This window comes from Alnus glutinosa, chromosome 14 (assembly GCF_958979055.1).
Source record: "Alnus glutinosa chromosome 14, dhAlnGlut1.1, whole genome shotgun sequence".
Taxonomy (NCBI): Eukaryota; Viridiplantae; Streptophyta; class Magnoliopsida; order Fagales; family Betulaceae; genus Alnus; species Alnus glutinosa.
This window is the reverse complement of record NC_084899.1, coordinates 28,996-48,185: the sequence shown is the minus strand read 5'-3', so window position 1 is coordinate 48,185 and position 19,190 is coordinate 28,996. Positions and strand designations below refer to the sequence as shown.

Here is a 19,190-nt window from a genome sequence, read left to right as displayed (position 1 = left end):
GGCCGAGAGCACAAAAGATTTTGACTCCACTAAGAACCTCCTTTCCATCTCAAGGCTCACCCAAACTCAGGCGGCCAACCCAAAAGAAACTTGTACCATTGTCGGAGAAGAAGAGACCCACTAGCCAAAGCCCCTCCACGAACCACCTAGAGCGAACCAAAAACACACCTCTGTTGCTCAAGCTCTAACCCCGCACAACAACCGATCTAGACGAAATGTAGCAGACCCCTAGCTTGACGCGCTTTCACGCGCCACCGCTAGGGCGGCGAGAGAAAGAGGAAAATGAGAGTTGAGAGGAGAGAGAATGGAGTGTTGAGAGGAGAGCCCTTTCAATGGACCTCACATTAAAACCAGACTGCTAAGCAAAAGTTGTAAGTATAAACTTACTGACCCTGCATTATTTTACAAAAAATGCATGATATGTATGTTTTATTGAGCCCTATTATTTTAATGCAAGGATGATTGTATTTTACAATGGTTTACATGCGTGTTAAATGGAAACTGAGTTTTTCAAAGAAAATGATTTATGAAAAGGTTGAGATTTGGAAGGAAAACATAATTTGTGAAAAGTATGATGAATGTTGTGACAATGATGTATGTGAACTCTGATCATTAAGTGGGAGGATAGCTTAACAAACTCCGGTCGTTAAGTGGGAGGATACGCTTAACAAAATCTAGGCAATAAGTGGGAGGATACGCTTAACAAACTCCAATAGTTAAGTGGGAGGATATACTTAACAATATATGTATATGATATATGCATGACTTATATCGTATGTACCTATTGGTGTTTAAACTAATGTTTTACATTACATGATATAAACTGTTTTACTGCTTCATATTATGGGATATGAAGTTTCAGACGTAGTAAAGAAAATGCAAGGAAAATAAGATTTGACTTTATTATATATGTATACAAACTTCTTTATTCAAGTGGATATTTTAATAGTAATGACATTGTGGTGGCAAACTCTATTTTGGAAACTCTGTGTATTAATAGCTGTTATTATAAACATTGGTTAGAGGTATTTTTGAAGAAGGGGCTCATATTATAAAATAGTCAGTATGTCTAAACTTGCTAAGCAGTGCATTCACACATCCACCTGTAAAATTGTGGTAATATTACAGATGCTACATGAGAGGAAGAGGATAAAGACCCGTACGTGTATCTTAATTTTTGTGCTTGAGGCTAACTGGAAGCCTCATAAGGGCTGACTTACAATAGTCAGTGGTAGCATTTGATGTGCCGCTTGTGGCACTTTTGTTAGACAATGTTTAGACGTATATGTTAAGTTTGTAATAATAATGTTCATATTTTTATAAGTGTTAGAAGCTTTGGTATATTTCTTTGAGATGATTTGTGATGCAGAATGCGGTAGCAAGATTTTTAATTTTTATTTAGATTTTAATTTGGTGTATTAGTTTATACTTATCAAAAAATTTGGTGTATTAGTTTATGTTTTATTTAATTTTTATGAGTTGGTTCATAATGTAATTCAATAAAAGGAAATTGTCGGTGTCTTAGGTTATGTTAGGTAAGTGAATAAAATGATGTTAGGCATGTCAGTGTCTTAGGTTATGTTGGGTAAGTGAATAAAATTATGTTAGGCAAGTTATTAAATGGGCATTGCCCTAGGGTTAGGGTTTAGTCTAGTGAATTTAAGCGTAAGTTTCTATTGTAATCGACAGCTTTTGATGAATAATTTTGTGGACATGGATTTGTCTACTTCTGCCCCCTGATTTTCTGTCTCTCTTTCCCCTCTCTTCCCAAGCTTTCTTCTCTCTTTGGCTTCTTTCTCCTCTCTTTCTTGGCTTCTTCTCTCTCTCTCTCTCTCTCTCTCTCTCTCTCTCTCTCTCTCAATTTCCTGGTTTGTCCCGCATCAGTTTGTGGTGTCAAGAGAAAAAGAAAGAAAAATTTTGTACATATTTTCCGATGTGAGAGCTCTAATGTTATGTTATGTAGTAGCGTCACGTGAAAAATCTAGATATTTTTCACTTATGACTTATTTACAAAGTCGGGGCGTTACAATTGGTTTGATTTGCACGTATGGAGAATAGGAAACTGAAATTATCATTAGCTACACCTAAATAACATCTGGACTGACATGGTAGAAACTAGCTTTTTTTTTTTTTTTGAAGAAATAAACATGATAAGATGATTTATTATGTTTATACCATTGTTCTTAAATTGGGAACTTCAAACATGTTGAAATGTAAACAAGTAATAGGAACTTGCAGCATTCTTAGTTTGAAATAACTTTTAACAAGGATATAAAAATACATGTTCTTTTTCATTTTATTGTAATTCCAGCTTCACATTGCATCATTCTCCTATGTGCATCCACTTCAATGGGAAACAGGATTTTCAAATATATCCTAAATAAGAATGTATTAGAGTCCAACAATAGTCCACCCCAACTTCATAATGTATGCTCATGCATTGGATTTCCAGCAAACTTTTGCAAAGTTTCTTTCATGACTGATTTGTCCCACACTGATGTCAAGATCTGCTCTCTTTCCTGGTTTGCAGAGAAATATCAGAGAATGTAGAAAGTTGCCCCTCTAACAAAAAGAAATACTATATATTGGTAGGTTTTTCAATTTATCTTACATTTTTGGCTGTTCGTTCTCTTTTTAATGTGGAAGATTGGAATGGGATCAGCAAACTAGTGTTGGGTCGCAATATTATGTTTATGTGAACTGTGTTAGATATTGGTTAGTTCATTCTAATATTTGTAGTTGTTATAGTATCTCCTGATCCAATATTGCTGAATATTACTGGCAGGTATCTCTTAGTGGTCACTTATTTGATCAATTTCTGATAAATGAGGCCTTGGATATTATTGAAGCTGCTGGTGGCTCCTTCCACTTGGTTAAATGTAAAGTGGGTCAGAGTGCTAACGTCATGTCATACTCAGAACTTGAAGTAAGTAGGCCTCTACTCCAGTCTAATTTTGGAAGAGAAAATTGTTGCCTTGTTAATGAAGAGTTGTCCTAATGTTTTTAAATTCCTTTCTCACTTTCTTTTACATCTTAGAGCTTGAGTAATCTTTAAATTGCATTCCAATGTTGTATAAGCAACATGTGTAAGTTGGTTGAACTATGTTATGAATGGCTATATCTCAACAGTGTACCCAAAGATCATAGGCTACAGGTGAGCAACAACTGATATCTGCCATTGTTGTTGTAATTTCTTATCGATGCATAGAAGATTAAAGCATAGTTCTTGCTGTTACCCTCTGTCTCTGAATAGTAGTTGCACCTTGTTAGTCAAATAATATTTGATACCGTATATATTTAGCTTTAATTATATTAGTAGATACTTTGTAATTATAGTTGCCTTATTTGGTTTCTTATTTGCTGTAATTGATGATATTTAGCATTGTAATTAAGGTTTTCTTTTCTATATAATAGAAGAACCCTCACAAAGAGAGGTATCAATTAAATTAACATGGTATCAGAGCTAAATTAGGGTTCTAAGTTTTTGGTCTTTTCTGTCGGTGGGCTCTAGGGTTTTCTGGGTAAATTATTTTGGTGGTCGGCAACTTCAGGGCAAGGGTCAATACTTCTGGTGGGCTTTTTGTGGTGATCGGTGTTGCTGGTTGGCTGGTTTTGTGTGGTGAAATCTTGGTGGGTGTCGGTGCTTTGGGTATCAGCGTGGACAGTGAAGTTCTGTGCGACGTGTGTTCTGGGTATCGGTGTTGGTGAGTGTTGTGGGTGCGGCGTTGGTATAGTGGGTGCTGTGATTTGCTGAGGCTTTGCGTGGTGCGGTGAAGTCGTGTGGTGAAGTGGAATTTTCTCTTGAGCCTCGTGCAGTGAGAGTGGTCTGGTGCGTGGAACCTGGGGGTTTGGGTTTCTATTTGCGTTTGGCCGAGTCTTCTGCAAATTCTTTTTGGCGGTTCGGGTGAATTAGGTTTTATCTTTTTTGATTAAATTTTATTTGGTTTAATCATGTCTTCTAGTGATTCTTTTGGGGTGCGTTTTACTGGAAAAAAATTATTCTGCCTGGGAATTCCAGTTTCACTTATTTGTTACGGGGAAAGAATTGTGGGGCCAGATTGATGGAAGTGATCCCGAACCTACAGAGCCCAAGGAGTTGGCCAAGTAGAAGGTCAAGGATGCCCGTGTAATGTCCTGGATATTAGAGTATGTTGATCCCCTTATTGTGCTCAATTTACGGGCATATAAGACTGCAAAGACTATGTGGGAGTACTTGTTGAAGGTTTATCACCAGGATAATACCGCACGTCGATTTCAGTTGGAATATGAGATTGCTAGTTTTACTCAAGGCAATCTTTCCATTCAGGAGTATTTTTCTGGTTTTCAAAATTTATGGGGAGAATTTTTTGATGTGGTTTATGCAAAGGTGCCTGCTGCATCTATTCCTGCTGTTCAGGCTATTCACAAGCAGAGCTAGAGAGATCAATTTATGATGAAATTGCCCCCTGAATTTGAGGTTACTCGCTCAAATTTAATGAACCAGGATCCTTCACCATCTTTGGACGTATGCTTTGGAGAATTACTTCGGGAGGAGCAGCGTCTTCACACACAAGCTGCGTTCCAGCAGGGTGTCAACCTGAATCCAGTTGCCTATACAGCCTATGGGAGAGGGAAGGGTAAGGATATGCACCAGGTCTAGTGTTTTGGTTGCAAGGAGCATGGTCATATTGCCGCCAACTGTGCAAATAAAGTTTGCAACTACTGTAAGAAACAAGGCCACTTTATCAAAGAATGTCTCACTTGGCCTCCACATCGTCATGCTACTGCTTATCAGGCTGCAGTGCACACTTCTTCTGCTCCAGGGATGTCCTCAGCTTCTTTTGCAGCTGGATCTTCTAGTCTTATCCCTGAGATGGTCCAGCAGATAACTATGTCAGCATTTTTCGCATTAGGGCTTCAAGGTAATACTTTGCATAAGTCTTGGCTTATTGATTCTTCTGCATCCAATCATATGACCAAATCATCTGATGCGTTGTGCAATGTTCGTCCATATCATGGTTCATCCCAAATTTAGGTAGCTAATGGGAGTCATTTAGCTATTAATGAAATATGGGACACCAATCCTTCATTCCAAGATGTTTATGTATCTCTTGGATTGTTTAATAATCTTATTTCAGTTGGACAGTTAGTTGAGAAAAACTGTGATGTCCATTTTTCTCGTGATGGTGGTCTTGTGCAAGATTAGGTGTCGGGGAAGATACTTGCGAAGGGGCCTAAAGTTGGCAGTCTCTTTCCACTGCAATTTTCTATTCCTAGTCGTTTATCTTTGGCTTGTATGACCGTTAATAATCCGAGTGAAGTATGGCACAAACGTTTGAGCCATCCTAACTCTGTTATTTTGTCTCGTATGTTCAATTCTGGTTTGATTAGCAATAAAGAACATGTTTCTAAACACTTGTCTTTTGATTGTTTTGTATGCAAACTTGGTAAGAGTAAGATTCTTTCGTTTCCTTCTCATGGTAGTCGTGCTGCTAATGCTTTGATATTGTGCATAGTGATGTGTGGGGCATTTCTCCTGTAATTTCTCATGCTCGATATAAATATTTTGTGACATTCATAGATGATTTCAGTCGGTATACTTGGGTGTATTTTCTTCGGGCCAAATTTGAGGTCCAATTTGTTTTTCAAAACTTTGTCGCATGTATTGAGAACCATTTTTCTACATGTATTAAGATATTGAAGTCTGATTCTAGTGGAGAATATATGTCCCACGAGTTTCATGATTTCTTACATTACAAAGGAATTGTCTCTCAGCGTTCTTGTCCTTATACTCCTCAACAAAATGGGGTGGTAGAACGAAAGAACCAACACCTCTTGGATGTTGTTCGCACTTTATTGCTTGAATCATCTGTCCCTTCTAAATTTTGGGTTGAGGCATTATCCACTGCAGTTTACTTAATTAATAGACTGCATTCTCAGGTCTTGAATTTTGATTCTCCATATTACCGTTTGTACCATCAGCATTCTAGCTATCTTAATCTGCATACTTTTGGATGTGTTTGCTTTGTTCATTTACCTCTTCATGAACGTAACAAACTCTCTGCTTAGTTTGTTAAATGTGCCTTTATGGGTTATAGTATTTCCCACAAAGGTTATGTTTGCTATGATTCTTGTGCTAACAAATTTTGTATATTTCGCAATGTTGTTTTCTTTGAGAATCAATATTTCTTTCCTACACATGTTGAGTCATTTCCTGAGATTAGTATTCTACCTTGTTTTGATGATTTGCCACCACTTCTTGACCAGTTCAAACCCGGACTTGTGTATACTCGACGTCGACCAACTTTACCCCTTCTCGAGACTGATCCTTCATCTGAAACTGCTCTGACGACTTCTCCTGAGATTGAAATGACATCCGAGACAGATCCGATCAATTCTTCCATGCCTCCTAAGCTTGATCCTTGACGATCTACTCGGGTAGTACGTCCTCCTAAGTGGTACGGTGATTACGACACTTCTTTTAATACTACTTTGCTGTCTATTTCCATTCCTACATGCTTTTCAGAGGATGTTAAACATGAGTGTTGGCAAAAGGCAATGGATGAGAAACTCCAGGCTCTCCAGGACAATCATACATGGGATGTAGTTCCTTGCCCCTCTACTGTTAAAGCCATTGGTTGTAAATGGGTTTTCTCGGTTAAGCTCTGCTTTGATGGAACTTTGGACAAGTATAAGGCACGCTTAGTTGCCCTTGGGAACAGGCAAGAATATGGGGTGGACTATGAGGAGACATTTGCTCCGGTGGCAAAGATGACTACAGTGCGTACGATTCTTTCTATTGCCGCCTCCCAAGGCTGGCCACTTCACTAGATGGACGTAAAAAAATGCTTTTCTTCATGGTGATCTCAAAGAGGATATTTACATGAGTCCTCCTCCGGGTTTATTTTCTTCCCCATCTTCCGCTGTGTGTAAGTTAAAGCGGTCTCTCTATGGCTTAAAACAGGCTCCCCGGGTATGGTTTGAAAAATTCAGGTCTACTTTGCTTCGCTTCTCCTTTGTTCAAAGCCCTTGAGGAGGCGCTTGAAACTTTCGGTGTTCCCAAGGCTTCTTCCTTGCTGTCATTTGGGGTTGCTACAAAGCCCTTGTTAGAAGCAACAAAGGACGGGACAGTGTCTATGCCTGCTCAAGACAAGGGTTGTCGGCCTATTCTTCGGCGTGACTTTCTTCTCCCAAGGGGCACAACCCCTTCTCCTTCAGAAGTGGGCGAGTCTCCCGGGGTAACCTTTGTTGATGATTCTTCGCGGGGAGGTGGTCTTGAATAGCTTTTTAGACTTCATGGCTCTAATTGATGCGGAGCATCGTCTAGAGGCTCCAGTCTCTACTCCTAAGTTTAAAGAGTGTCATGAAGTGAAGAACCTAGAGTGCACAATTAATTATGATGCCAGGGGTTTTGGTTCTAGCCGGAGCAAGCAAGAGGGCCTCTGATGTGATGTTTTAGTCTCTGGGTTTTGTGGGCTGGTTTTGTTAGGGGTCTCTGGGTTTTCTCTTGTTTTTGGGTTTTTCGGGTGTTTTTACTCCCTCCCATCTCTCTCCTATTTTGGTTTTCTTTTTGTATACTTCCTGTATGCTTAGGAACGCCTTTTACGCTTTTTATAAAATTCTCTACTTATCAAAAAAAAAAATGACTCCTCTTTGTTTCTGTGCAAGACTTCGACTAGTCTCGTTCTCTTACTTGTATATGTGGATGATATTGTCATTACTGGCACTGACTCCACCTTGATTGGCCGCCTCAAGCAGAATCTTCAGGCTTCTTTTCATATGAAAGATCTCGGTCCTCTTTAAGTATTTTTTGGGTTTGGAAGTACACACGGATTCTTCAGGTATATTCTTGAATCAGGACAAATATACCTAGGATTTGATTGGGCTAGCGGGTCTTCAGGATTCTCCTTCGGTGGATACATCTATGGAGGTCAATGTAAAATATCGAAGTGAGGAGGGTGATCTTCTTGCTGATCCCACTATGTTCCGATAGTTGGTAGGAAGCTTGAACTATTAGACTATTACTCGGCCTGATATTTCCTTAGTTATTCAGCAGGTTAGCCAGTTTATGCAAACTCCACGCCATCTTCATTTAGCTGCTATTCGCCGTATTATCCGATCCGATATCTTCGAGGGACACTTGGTCGTGGGTTGTTCTTTCCGATTGGCTCTTTGCTTCACCTTATCGCTTATAGTGATGCTGGTTGGGTCGGATGTGCTGATACTAGGCGGTCCATCACAGGTTGGTGCATGTTTCTTGGTGATTCTTTGATCTCTTGGAATAGTAAGAAACAAGCTCGCGTTTCTAAATCCTCTATTGAATCCGAATGACAGGCAATGTCTGCCATTTGTTATGAGATTATCTGGCTTCGTGGGCTTCTGGCTGAGTTTGGTTTTTCTCAATCTGATTCTACTCCTGTTCATGCTGATAATACTAGTGCCATTCAAATTGTTGCTAATCCTGTTTACCATGAGCATACTAAGCATATTGAAGTAGACTGTCATTCTATTCGGGAAGCTGTGGGCACTCATGTTATATCTCTTCCTCATTTTTCTACTAGTCTCCAGATTGCTGACGTCTTCACAAAGGCCATGACATGACAGCACCATCAGTTTCTTGTGGGCAAATTGATGCTTCTTGATCGACCAGCATCAATTTGAGGGGGGATGTTAGTCAAATAATATTTGATACCGTATATATATAGCTTTAATAATATTAGTAGATACTCTGTAATTATAGTTGCCTTATTTGGTTTCTTATTTGCTGTAATTGATGATATTCAGTATTGTAATTGCTGTTTTCTTTTCTATATAATAGAAGAACCCTCACAAAGAGAGGTATTCAATCCAATTGACACACCTAACGGAAAAATTGAAGGGAAAGTAATAAAAAAGCTCTCACTTGCTTCAATATTTTAACTTTCCAACATTACCCTTTTCTTTTACGTTGAAAAGTGAAATCAAATCATATCTTTTGTGATAAGTACAATATAACTAAGACTTTTGTGGGAAGTGTAAAAAAAATATTCTTACCCTTTTTTTTTTTTTTTTTCCATAGACAAACATATTGGGACAACCACAAAAGAAAATGCAGAGTATTATTTAGGAAAAAAGGTAGTATATAATTATTATCTAACCTATAGAATTAAATGAGTTGATAGGTATTTTTTAAAAATAAAATATTTTCAATGGGCACAGTGGATGATGAATTTGTAGAATTTATCGCTGCAATTCTGGCATCCACATTAAGCTCAAGTTTCTGCTTATGTGGTGATAGTTGTACCCTGTTAGATCTTTTTCTTTCCTTGGTGGAGGAGAGATAATACTGTATAGTTCAAGGAGGAAATATGTCATTTTTGTGTGAAAAGAAAAAAAATTATTTTGTAAACTAATCACTTACTAATAACATTGGACAGTCAGAAACTTTGAATCTGTATGTGAAATGATTCATGCACCAATATATTGAACATAGTCTTAAATGAGTGAAGTAAAGCCTATTTGGTTGGTTTTTAATCTTATCCTATTCTAAACTAAAAGGGGGAGCATCAAAGGAGTACACTAAATTTTCTACATAATTGCAAGGGTTGCTTTCTGGCTACAACATTACTTAATTATTCAAGTTAATTTTTTATTTGTATGATTAATTCCATCATATTATTCACTCAATTTGGAGACAAACCTCTCTTCTGAGGAGGTGCCTTCCACTAGCTTGAGCCCTTTGCTAGCAAATTCTGAGTGGGCATTGGTTGCTAAAGGGGTTAAGCAGGTTCCTTTGCCGGACTTTGTTCTCTCCTCTTCACCTTATGTGTTGCAGGGAGGCAGTGCTAGGGTAGAGAAGGGAAAAGGTTATGATTTTGCTGAGTTGACTGGGTGCAAAGGGGGAGGTGTGGCCAGAAGCGGTTCTCTAGTTAACCAGCCTTGCATGGATGTAGACTTGTTCTCTTAGGAGGAGCCCACTCCATTGAGTTCCTATCTGGCAGTAGCTAAACAGAACTGTACAAGGTCCATGCCTTCTGATTGAATCTTGCATATAGTGAAGGAAATTCACCATTATGTGGGGCTTTTGTACGAGGGTTTTGAAGAGGAACTTTTGGCCTTGTTTACGGCCATTGAAGTGAGCTGCTCTAATCAAGTGTCGACCTCTTGCTCGAAAATGGGAAAAAATATTGTAGAGAATTAAGAAGGTTATCTTGCTTCATTAATTATGATGCAAACAATGGTAGTGCTAGCCGTGGTAGAGTCAAGGGGAGGGCTATAGGTGGCTATTTATGAAGCCCAAGTTGCTATCATGGAATGTAAGAATGTTGAACGGGGGTGAAAAATGCTTGAGAGTCAGAAATTTGTTTAGACAGTGGAAGACTGGTATTATTTGTTTGCAGGAATCTAAATTGGAGCTTATTTCCAGTAGTGTTGTGTGTAGTTTGTGGAGGTGTTAACATGTGGATTGATGCTACTCAGCCTCTAAAAGGGCCTCAGTGGTATCTTGGTCATGTGGGATAGGAGGATTGTGGAGAAGATCGAAGAGTGTGTGGAGGATTTTTCTGTTGCCTGCTCGTTTAGAAACGTCGAAGATGGGGTTCTCTTGGGGGGTGTATGGGTCTAACTTAGATGGTGACAAAAGACTTTTATGGGAGGAATTGGTCGGCTTGTTTAGTTGGTAGAATCTGTCGTGGTGCATTGGGGGAGACTTTAACATCACCCATTTTCCTAGTGAAAGATTGGGTGAAGCTCGTTTTAGTCCCGCTATGATGGAAATCTCTGATTTTATTTTTGAATAGGGTCTCATGGACCTCCTCTTTGTAGGATGGACTTTTACGTGGTCTAATAATTGGGAGTCCCCTTCTTGGTCGAAAATTGATATGTTTCTTGTTTCTTCGGAATGGGAAGCCAAGTTTTATGATTTATCTTAAAAAAGGTTGCATAGATTATGCTCAGACCACTTCCCCATTCTTCTTGATTATGGTGGTATTCAAGGGGGCAAAAGATCCTTTAAGTTTAAGAATATGTGGCTAAAGGCCAATTGTTTTGTGGACAGGGTGAGGTAGTGGTGGTATTTTTATTGGTTTCAAGGCACTGGTAGCTTTATTTTTGCTCGTAAACTTAAGGCCTTGCTGATTTAAGAGTTTGGAATGAGCAGGTGTTTGGTAATGTGGATCCCAAAAAAAAAACTCTTTTGGAGGAGTTGCCTGTTCTTGATGTTTTAGAGGAAGAGAGAGTCTTAGGTGATGAAGAGAAACCTAGGAAGACCATTGTCATTGAGGAATTGGAGAAAGCTACTTTATTGGAGGAGATAAGTTAGAGGCAAAAGTCAAGTGCTCTTGGGTTAAAAGAGGGTGATAAATGCACAAAGTTTTTCCATCAGGTGGCCGGCTCGAATAGGAGAAACAACTCCATCGAGTCGTCGCCAGTCAATGGCTCAGTATCTTCTGATCAACCGGCAATCATAGATCACATTGTACAATTCTATGCTAGTTTTTTTTAATAGTTTAGTTGGCGTCCCAAGTTGGATGGCCTTGATTTTGATTCCATTAATGTGGATGAGGCTTCCTGGTTAGAGAGACCGTTGAGGAGACTAAGGTCCTTGAGGTGGTGAAAGGTATAAACAGTGAGAAGGTGCCAGGCCCTGATGGTTTTTCTATGGTGTTCTTCCAAGTACGTTGGGAGGTGATCAATACAGATATTATGGGGGTGTTCCATGATTTTTATGCTAGTATTAAGTTTGAAAAAAGTCTCAATTCCACTTTCATTCCCCTCATTCTGAAGAAATCTAGGGCTATTGATCTTAAGGACTTTTGCCCTATTAGTCTTGTGAGTGGAGTTTATAAGATTATTACTAAAGTCCCAGCCAACAAGTTGAGAAGGGTAGTGGAGAAGATTATTTCGAAGCCCCATAACGCTTTTGTCAGAGGTAGGCAAATCCTTGATTCTGTACTCATTGCTAATGAATATCTGGATAGCACGATCAAATCTTGTAAGCTAGGAGTGCTTTGCAAACTGGATATTGAGAAGGCTTATGATCATGTCAATTGGAATTTCTTACTTTACTTGTTGAGGAGGCGTGTTTTTGGGGAGAAATGATGTTTTTGGATAGCGCATTGTATTTCTTCGGAGCACTTTTCTGTTTTGGTGAATGGCAATTCGTCTGGTTTCTTTAATAACTCCCTTGATTTGAGACAGGGAGATCCTTTGTCGTCTTTTCTCTTTGTTATTGTTATGGAGGCCTTAAGTAGAATGCTTTCTGCAATTGTTAATGGGGGTATTCTCTCAAGCTTTTTTGTGGGGTCTAGGCACTCTGGTGTGGTTAATATGTCACACATGTTGTTTGTGGATGACACTTTGTTTTTCTATGGGCCCAAGCCTGACCACCTTCGCTATCTGCATGCTTTATTTTTATGCTTCAAAGCTGTCTCCAGCTTGAAGATTAATCTACCTAAGTTGAAATTGGTTCTTGTGGGTAATGTTGATAATTTGGATGGTTGGCTGGTCGTGGGGTTTCTTCTTTGCTTTTGAAGTATTTTGGTCTTCCGTTGGGAGTCTCCTATAAGGCCAAGTCTATTTGAGACGGTGTTATTGAAAAGATATAGCGCCGATTGCTTAGTTGTAAAATGATGTACTTGTCTAAGGGTGGTAGGGTTACCCATGTTAAGAGCACACTTTTTAATTTTCGTACGTATTTCATGTCCCTCTTCCCTCTCCATGTGAGTGTTGCAAACCGCATGGAGAAGCTTCATTGAAATTTCTTATGAGGTGGGCCAAGTGAAGAGTTCAAATTTCATTTGGTAAGCTAGTCCAAAGTTTGTTCTCCGATCTCTGAGGGAGGGTTGGGGGTTCGGAACTTGCTGATGTTCAATCCTCTTCTCTTAGGAAAATGGCTATGGTGGTATGTGCATAGGAGAGAGGCTTGGTGGAGAGCTATGGTGGACTCTAAATTTGGCATTTTGTGGGGTGGGTGGTGTTTTAATGAACCTATTGGGCCGTATGGGGTTGGGTTATGGAAGAATATCAGGAGGGTTGGGGCAAGTTTCCAAATCATACCAAATTTGAGGTGGGACATGGCTCCAAGGTTATATTTTGGCATAATTTGTGGTGTGTTGACAATGCCTTAAGGGCACATTTCTAGATTTATATGGCATTGCTTGCATGAAGGATAATTTTGTAGCGGTTCTCTTGGAGCTTTTTGGTGGCTCCAATCAGTGGAACCGTGGAACGTAAGCTTTGCTAGAGTGGCTCATAATTGGGAGGTGGATGTCTTTGCCTCATTCTTCAATTTGTTGTATTTAGTTAGAGTGAGACGGGAAGGTAAAGACAAACTTTAGTGGGCCCCCTCCAAAAGAAGGTTGTTTGATGTTAGATCATTCTACAATGTCCTTGTTTGTAATGATGACATTCTTTTCCCTTGGAAGAGTATTTGGTGGACTAAGGTTCCTTTTAGGGTGGCTTTTTTTTCTTGGTCGGCGGACCTTGGAAAGATCCTTGCCATTGACAATCTTAGGAAGCAGTATGTCATTGTGGTCAATAGGTGCTGTATGTGTAAGAGGAATGTGGAGTCTGTGAACCATCTTCTTCTCCATTGTGAGGTTGCTTGTGCCTTATGGAATGTTTTTTTCAGTAGCTTTATGTTGTCCTGGGTTATGCCTAGATGAGTAGTTGACTTGTTTGCTTGTCGGTAGACTGTTGGTAGCATTCGAAGTGTTACTGTGTGTAAGAGGGTGCCTTCTTGCCTTTTGTGGTGTCTTTTGAGTGAAATAAATGATAGAAGTTTTGAGGATTGTAAGAGAACATTGGTGGAGTTTAAGTCTTTTTTCTTCAATACTCTTTATCTTTGGACATCTGCATTTGTTTCTCCTTTGGTGCTTAGTTTTCAAGATATCTTTGTTCTTTTTTCTCCTTTTAACTAGGTGTTTTTCTTGTATACTTTCGTGCGCTTTATACTTTTAATGATATTTTCGATTATTTATATATAAAATAGGACTAGTCAATTTGAAGCTCCATAGAATCACTTATAAAACCCATAAATGCCTTTATAATCTATCCACTCTATGTGGGTTATTCATCTTCCGAATGTGAAACTGGGGTGTTACAATCTCCTCCCTTAAATCTCTAACGTCCTCTATAGGACCATGTCATGTAGTGCTACATGGCGTTACTAGGTTTATCTGATACCATTTTTGTAACGATCCAGGGAAAGCGTTAGCCACATCTGCGCTACCACTCCAAAAAGATTAGTTAAGCTGCAATTGGATCTCCTTATAATTGCTTATAAAGCCCACTCTCACATAATTAGTAAGTAATGTGGAACTTAGCACCCTTGAGCTCTTTTTATACTCTTCACACTTCATGTGGGCAATTAATCTTCCCAATGTGGGAGTTATAAGCGATTATATGGAGTTCTAATTGTAACTTGACTAGTCTCTTTTAAAGTGATAGCGAATATGTGGCTAACGCTTTCTTTGAGTCATTACAAAACCCTTGGAAAGAGATGAGTGTTCTTTTGACTCACATGCCACTTCTCTAGATAGCTGCCTGTTTCTAATTTCTTCTACCATAAATTTGCAATTTTATTGGGCAATGACAGAGAAAAGTATCTGTGCTTCACTACTTGATTATCTTTAAAATATCAAGCTATTCTATATGGTAGCTCTCTTCTGGATGCCCCCAGCATAGCTTAGGTCTCCATACTCAAAGGCCTATGTTTTCTCTATCTTGCTCAACTATATACATCCTGTTTAGCTATGATTTGTGTCAAGAAAGTATGATTCATAAGTTGTATATCTCCTTATAGATGTGTGTATTGTTTTGGACAGGTTGGTGCAGATGATAGGGTGGTGCTGGATCAAATTATTGATTCCTTGACTTCTATAGCTAATCCGAATGAAAAATCTGGATTTCTAAATCAAGAAACAAATAAGATTTCACTGAAGGTTGGTAAAGTCCAGGAGAGTGGCAGTAAGAAGGTACATGAAATGAAAAGGAAGACTGCGGTTCTTATTCTTGGTGCGGGACGGGTCTGCCAACCAGCTGCTGAGCTGTTAGCATCAACTGGAAACTTTTCATCCCACCAACGATATAAAGCATGCCTGGAAGATGATTTCATAGAGCAGAATGATGTTCAAGTTATTGTTGGATCTCTCTACCTAAAGGATGCAAAAGAGGTATCACTGACAAAAAAACCTTTTGTCTGTGCAAAATTTAGCTTCATCAAATTCTTTTGAGAGTATCAATTTTGGTTTCATTCATTTAGGGGGAAAACGTCTTTTAGTCTAATGTACTTGAATGTAATATCTACATTTATGCATACTGTTCTATTACAACAGAGCTCATGTACATGCATATTTATGATTATTTGCATTTGGGTGCCATTATTTCATATATAAAGAATTTGATATTTATAGTAAAGGATTGGATGCAGATCGTTAAAGGCATTCCTAATGCAACAGCTGTTCAGCTTGATGTGATGGACCGGGGAAGTCTTGATAAGTATATTTCACAGGTAGATTCTTTTTTGTGGTACATTTATCAGCAATTACCTGAACTAATGCTTTGAAAAACAACCCACGGAACAACTAAGACCTTTCCCCAGCCAGCATCGCTTTTTTTTTTGGGGGGGGTGGGTGTTTTGGAAAGCTTAGTAACATTTTCAAGGGACCTGAAGGCCATGAAACCCGCATTGAACAACTTTTAGGATTGGAAACAAGCTAAAAGTGAACTAATGCAGGAAGGACTAATTCCTTAAAATAGAACGACAGAACCCAACACTGAGCAAAAGGACCCATGAGAATATGGGATGTGAGAATGGAACTGGATTCCTCCTCTACTCTAGCCTACTAAAGCGGGAGTGAGGAAACAGAATCATCCAATAGTTCCAGGGAAAATATAAATGCTATAGACCAATAATGTATTTTTTTTTTTGATGACGAGGAACCCCTCAAAGGCAGAGCCACTTCATGTATCCACCCTTGTCAGGTAAACTTCGGACCCATGTAAAGCGGCCCCTCCACACGGATCGGGTAATATTCAGGCTTCGCCGGCGGGCTGGCCCAAATAATTGTTTGCACTCAAGGAGATTCGAACTTTAGACCTCATGGGACTACCACAAAGACCAAGACCCTTACCACTTGAGCCAACCCCTTGGGGTGACCAATAATGTCTAAATACTGATGAAAGATAAGAAGGAATAATTCTTATTATTTCTCAGTACTCAAATGATACATCTATGGTTGTTTATATAGAGAAACAATACACGCTAATATGGGATTACAATAAATGAGAACATATATGAAAAGGAAATAAAATCATATCAGCTGCATATCTTCAACAAATACTTGTCATGCATGCATGGCGACCGTCACTGGCATATACCCTTGTATTTTCCTACTTATATCTACTGTTTGCTGACCAGAATAAGTTGCTTCTTTTACTGTATGATGTTTGATTTCATGTGGCCTTGATCATGGACTTACATTGTCAATGTTTCTTCTTGCCCCTGTGCAGGTAGAAGTCGTCATAAGTTTACTGCCCCCTAGTTGTCACATTATTGTGGCAAATGCATGCATCAAGGTATGTTATGTTAGATGACGAACCGTGTAAAAATTCCGCAAGAAACTTTTGATTTATAAAATCTGAACATCAATATGTTTTTCATAACTAATTGAAAAATGTTTTTTACTGCAAAAGCTGTGCAATGAATGATTTGTGGAAGACATTTGAGGTAGTGTACCAAATAGTTAAAAACAAAATTTAGGGATCGGGTTTTGAGATTTGATCTTAGACTTAGCTGTAAGAGATGATTTGTCATTCTAAGAAGAAACAATGTGATCAAGAGCTGGAAAGAATTAAAAAGAATCTGGATTGTTACAATAGACAACTTGAATAGAATTATGTTGATTGCTTTATAGAATATTGAAGCACCAAGAGTAAAAAAGCAGAATAGGATTTGTCATATCCTGGATGCTGTCCATTCTTCCTTCTATCTAAGGACACGATAATGTCTCTTAATGCAGCTTAAAAAGCATCTCGTTACTGCTAGCTATGTTGATGAGTCCATGTCCATGTTAGATCAAAAGGCAAAGAGTGCTGGTATTACAATTCTGGGTGAGATGGGTCTGGACCCTGGAATAGGTAATTCAAACCCTTGTATACAATGATCTGTTTTTATAAAGAATCTTCCACAGCCTGACATAGATTGTATAAACAAATATGAGCTGATTGACTGCTTCTCATATCCATGATAGTTTTAATACATGGAATATAATTGTCCAATATCCTTTGCCACAACCTTTAGTTTAGTATAAATTTTTCTTATGCACATGTTTTCCATTTAATATTCCAACATAATAATTGATTCCAACTTTAGGAGAAAAAAATTATTTACTTATACTACAACTTTTGTTATTGATGCAATAGATCATATGATGGCAATGAAGATGATTAACCTAGCTCATGTTCGAAAGGGGAGAATAAGGTCTTTCACTTCTTATTGTGGGGGACTCCCATCCCCAGAAGCTGCTAACAACCCATTAGCATATAAATTCAGGTACTTATTGGAACTACCTGGATTTAAAACATTCATCTTTTATGGCTTTCTTGAAACTTTCCAAACAGAAAAGCACTTATTTATTTATTTATTTATTATTTTGCTTCTTTTTCTTTGTGGGGAGAAACAGGGGGAGGGGGATAAAACAACTGTTCGGAATACTCGGGAAATATTTGAAAATTATTCTGGAAAATTATGTTACACAAATAATATCATGCAGCTGTCAACTCTATGTCAATAACAGAGACTGATCAAATTACAGATGTGCTTTGATGAATGGATGCTTATAAGACAATTAAACAAAAAGTTTTACGTACTTTTACATGTGGGTGCATGTCTGACACTTTGCTTAACATATTCTTAAGTTTCACAATTCATAAAAACTTTTCTGAGACTCTTAGACACATAGTGGACACATTGCCGTGTGTTATCTCTTACATTTCAATGATGCAAGAATGCAATGCATAAAATTCGAAACCATAATAGTCTTCTATATAGAGACCATTACATACTTGGGTTATTTCCAAAGTAGAATGGGTATGTATAAGTGAGATATCAATTTCACCATGGTTTTGGCAGTATTGTTTAACGTTGGACATAAGTGATGCAATGTTCTATTAATGATTATATCCTCTAGTGTTTTCAAGAAAACTGAACAGATGTTTTTCTAACAACTACTACCATTCAGATTTCTTTCCTAGAGTACTTCCTTTCACTTCGCAGGACATTCCATATAGATTATGCCTGCCTTCTCTCCTATGTGTTAGGATTCTTGCGGTTTTCATTGTTCGTCCATCATCGCTTTCTATTTTACTTGCAAAAAGAAGGGAAAGTTGTGGGAGTTTCCTGACACACTCGAGCAGCAGTGATTTCTTTCTGTTCTCTCAAATACACGGATATCTAATTGCTCTCCCTACTGAGTATTATAGTTGTAACTTTTAGTTCAGTCTTACAGCTGTTGTTCACTGTCTTATCTACCTTTTCAGTTGGAATCCTGCAGGAGCTATTCAAGCTGGGCGAAAGCCTGCCACTTATAGATCTCATGGTGAAACTTTATATGTTGATGGTAGGTTGTCAATGATAATTAAAAGTGATGACTCTGAGTAAGCAGCCAGATGTTTTTAATACTCGAAAGTCTGACATGTACTCATCTATTGTTTATTTGACATATGCCTTGATCTTTCTAACGCTTAAAATGTAGATGTTTGTTCACTCTTCAAAAGTTCAATATTTGGCATGATATCATTCTGATATTTTTTTTTTTTAGTCTTTTAACATTTTAGAAGATTATAAAGATCCTAAAGAATATCAAGAACTACCATTTGCTCTATCTCTGAATGATTTTCTTTATTATTCACTGGGCAGGGGACAGTCTTTATGAATCAGCTGTGAGACTTCGGATACCTGATCTTCCAGCTTTTGCATTGGAGTGTCTTCCTAATCGTAATTCCTTAGTTTATGGGGAATTGTATGGAATCGGACATGAAGCATCAACCATCTTCCGTGGAACCCTTCGTTATGAAGGCATGATGTGTTTGACTTTTGGGTTATATTATACTTGAGGCCACTAACGAAAACTTGATTGACTAAAATTAGGTTGCTTTACAAGGGTCCAAGTTTCGTAAACCTTAAAGTTTATTAAAAATTAATTTAGTATAGTAAAACCTGAAATATTCTT

General features: G+C 38.4%; 1 protein-coding gene across 1 annotated transcript in view; it reads left to right on the top strand.

Annotated features, from left to right (window-relative positions):
* LOC133857423 (alpha-aminoadipic semialdehyde synthase) overlaps window positions 1–19,190 on the top strand; it is a 32,892-nt gene that overhangs the window by 10,426 nt on the left and 3,276 nt on the right. Inside the window, exons 12-20 of the mRNA XM_062292690.1 lie at window positions 2,531–2,588; window positions 2,786–2,926; window positions 14,784–15,131; window positions 15,389–15,469; window positions 16,471–16,536; window positions 16,980–17,097; window positions 17,383–17,512; window positions 18,499–18,578; window positions 18,878–19,036. Of these exons, the coding sequence (XP_062148674.1) occupies window positions 2,531–2,588; window positions 2,786–2,926; window positions 14,784–15,131; window positions 15,389–15,469; window positions 16,471–16,536; window positions 16,980–17,097; window positions 17,383–17,512; window positions 18,499–18,578; window positions 18,878–19,036 (1,181 nt within the window). The remainder of the gene's footprint in view (window positions 1–2,530; window positions 2,589–2,785; window positions 2,927–14,783; window positions 15,132–15,388; window positions 15,470–16,470; window positions 16,537–16,979; window positions 17,098–17,382; window positions 17,513–18,498; window positions 18,579–18,877; window positions 19,037–19,190) is intronic.